At 47.1% G+C, this 3465-nt stretch overlaps 1 protein-coding gene across 1 annotated transcript in view; it reads left to right on the forward strand.

Moving 5' to 3' along the window:
* Positions 1-2101, forward strand: part of tmem200ca (transmembrane protein 200C, genome duplicate a) — an 18921-nt gene extending 16820 nt beyond the window's left edge. Inside the window, exon 2 of the mRNA XM_076291021.1 lies at positions 1-2101. This exon is cut by the window's left edge and continues 640 nt beyond it. Coding sequence (XP_076147136.1) covers positions 1-1024 — 1024 coding nt within the window. The 3' untranslated portion in view covers positions 1025-2101.
* Positions 2102-3465: the final 1364 nt, after the last annotated feature.

Below are 3465 nucleotides of genomic sequence, written 5' to 3' on the forward strand. Positions count from 1 at the left end.
CACCGTCATCGACATTCACAGCTTGCGGACTAAAGAGAACGTACCGCTGAATGGCTTTGTGAACTATGTGCAGTCCAAAGGAGTGGAAGGCAAACCCAGTGCCATGTACACAGCTGCTCTGTTGGCAAAGAGCTCATGGCCGCCCGGTGCTGGTAAGCCAGATTTGGAGGACATGAGCCCATCGCGACGCCACTCGTTTGGCAAATTTGAGAGCTCTTCATTGGACAAGCAGACTTTCACAGACACGGTGTACAGCATCTACAGGGAGCAGAACAGGACGGACAGGCCGGCCCCGACTCCCAAACAGTGGGAGACAAGGACCATAGTCACGTCCTCCGTAAACGCCTTCACGCTCCCCATGATCAAGCTCAACAACCTGACCATCGAGAACAGACGGGCCTCCGTCAAAGCTGACATCGGGAGAGAGAGAGTGGACACGTCCTGCGACAGTCCCGGCCACGGCGGCGGCTGCACCACAGAGGCCAAGGTGGAGACGGGCCACACGCACACGGTGCTGACCCAGGACTCGGTGGAGGTGTACCAGAGCAGCGGCAGCCTCCTGGGGACCTCCCGCATCTCCCCAGAGGGCTCCCAGGTGCACTTGCTCCCCTCCTCGCCGGGCCCCAAGGTCACGGGGTCCCACCTGTCCCTGAGCGCCCTGTCGGACTATTCCCGGTCTATCGACCTGGGGATCTGCCCCACCAGCCCCAAGGAGTGGCAGGTGGAGCGCTCGCGGCGCCTCAGTTGCCCCCGGCTCGAGGGCTACGGTGGCGGGGGTTACATTAAACTTGGGGACCTGGGAGGGGAGTCCTTTGAGTCGTCTGAGGTCGCACCGTTTAGTCAGGTGACGTCCATGGAGGTACTGGACAAAGAGCAAACCGAACAACCCTCGGACGAAGAAGAGGGCAGTGCGCAAGAAGTCCAAGACGGCATGACGAGGCAATACTCCAACAAAGAGAAACTCATGATGATATCCCAGTCGGACGCTACTCTGGAGGACGAGGAGATCGAGAGCTTGGACTAGGGAGAGCAGAGTGTCTGAATCTGAAAGGGCCAGGGTCAGGTCAAGGTCAGGTCAAGGTCAGAACTGTCTGAGGCTATATGGGAACCTTCAGTGAATAACAGTATCTTTGCAATTATGGTGTCATCAACGACCAAGAGTCTCTGGCTGCCCATTAGAATACCATTAATACTGTATGTATCCAATTTTGTAATGCCTTCCCAAAATCTGTTTGCAATATCCCACCATGCATTGCGGTGATGTGTTCAATGACGTGTACAGTGCAGAATCGAACCCAAAGACTCTCCTTGATGTTGCAGTTGGTGAATTGCTTTTCTTGGAGGTGTTTCAAAGCAAAAAAAAAGTTTAAAAGGTAAATTGACGGTTACATAGCACAGGTGTATCCACTAGATTTACGAGTCTATGAGTCGTGCAGTTCTGTTTGTGCTTGTCCACTTGTGTGGCTCTGTTTCTCTTGTCAATGATTTGAGAGTTGCTGTCTCTGCAGCATGTGTTTTATACTGTAGTTCCATTGCACTTTTTGAATACCAGATGATTTTTTGGTAAAGGTATTAATTCAACCCTAGCAATATTTTAATTTGACTTCTGATTGCTTGTGGAGGAAATACGTTTTGCATTGACTTGTTGACAAAGTATGTTTTTTTATTACACTTGTATGTGACTTGCTTACTTTTTTTAGATTAGCCTTGCTTGTTTAGAGATCTTTGGTAAATCCGAGAAAAAATATGAGCACACCCTCTTTCTCTTAAGTGAAATTCAACTTATCAGGCATCCTGCTCCAGTCGGTGTTCACAAATCATCCCTATGTTTGGGGTCTGTGTTTTTTGTAACCCACCCAATGCTGTACGGTCTGACAGTCCATGGTTTGGACTCTTCCAGTCACACTTGCTCAACCAATCCAACTCACAGCAACGCAAAAGGAACAACATACCCTGTTTGTGCTCTCCTATCAGTTACAGTACTTACTGTCAACGTCTCTCAGCCATCACTCTGTCATATTGCTTCCATTAGGGGGCTGCTCTAAGGCATTGCATTGAAAGGGAATTGACTCACATACATTAAAGGAATGGCACGACACTGCTTTGCGCTGGAAATGCCTTTTTTTTGTTGTTGATGCTGTGGAAGGTGAGTGAGCGTGCGCGGGGCATTACGCCGCCGTGAGTGTGAAGTGTGTACGCACAGATGGGAATGTAAACTAGATGTACCGCAGAGCGGTACAAAATATGACCGCCGCCCAGTGCAGCACATGTTTTCCACAAAAATAAGTCACACTGAAAGGCATATATGATTCTAACTGTCTCACTGAATTGCATTATGTACACTCAATTCTCACTGGTATCTGCTAGACAACAAGTACCAAAACATGATTAGTTCATAGATTTCACATGTAAAATACATTTTATACAACCCCACCCCCATCTTGCCTGTTCATAATTCTGAGAAATTCTTGAATTGTGTGCATGTGTGCGTGTACATGTTAATGTTTATGTTTATGTGTGTGGGTGGGTGGGTGTGTGTGTGTGCGAGCATGTAAATGTGCTTGTGTGTTTGCCTGTTTATGTGCCTGTGTGTGTGCATGTGCATGCATGCATATATATGTCTACTGTGTGAGTATGTGTCATACGTAGGATTACTGTGAATGTATGTGTGTGCGTGTGTATCTTTTTATGCACATGTGTGCATATGGAATGGGTTTACATGACCCCTGGAGGCAAACATACGCAAAAAATTGGTCATCCTAGGCCCTACGGTTTTCAAGATATTCACAGAAAAATTATTTTATTGTAAGGCCCCCCATGAACGAAAGTCCACGAAACTTGGCATGCATTCGGAGGGTGTCATAATGATCCTACACTTTCAATTTCGTGCAGTTTTGACCATGTCAGCCAGAGATATTGTGATGAAAACACCTAATGTTTTGCTTTTTAATTTTTAACTTAGGTGGCGCTATACATGAAATAAGTGGTAATGGAACAGGTTGACATGCCCCCTTAAGACCAACATACAAAAAAAGGTGGACCTCCTAGGCCCTACGGTTCTCGAGATATTCACAGAAAACTGTCTCCGGACACCTACAGGCCAGTTGGTGTATAGTAACATAAATTAATTTATTGTGTGGCCCCCCATGAACGGAATTCCACGAAACTTGGCGTGCATTCAGAGGGTGTCATAATGATCCTACACTTCCATTTCGTGCAGTTTTGACTGTTAGGTCACAGATACCTGCGATTACAACACCTCATTTTTACTTTTTTGTGTTTAACTAGGTGGCACTATACATGAAATGAGTGGTTATGGAATGGGTTGACATGGCCCTTTGAGATCAACATACAAAAAAAATGGTCCTCCTAAACCCTACAGTTCTCGAGATATTCACAGAAAACTGTGTCTGCCCTACCCTCCTTTCGGGGGGTCCAGTCCAGTTACATGCCCACCAAGTTTCG

This window comes from Alosa pseudoharengus, unplaced genomic scaffold (genome assembly GCF_046254945.1).
Source record: "Alosa pseudoharengus isolate Yale_2024_CS ecotype anadromous, Long Island Sound unplaced genomic scaffold, YU_APseudo_1.1 YU_APseudo_1.1_scf_18, whole genome shotgun sequence".
Classification (NCBI taxonomy): Eukaryota; Metazoa; Chordata; class Actinopteri; order Clupeiformes; family Clupeidae; genus Alosa; species Alosa pseudoharengus.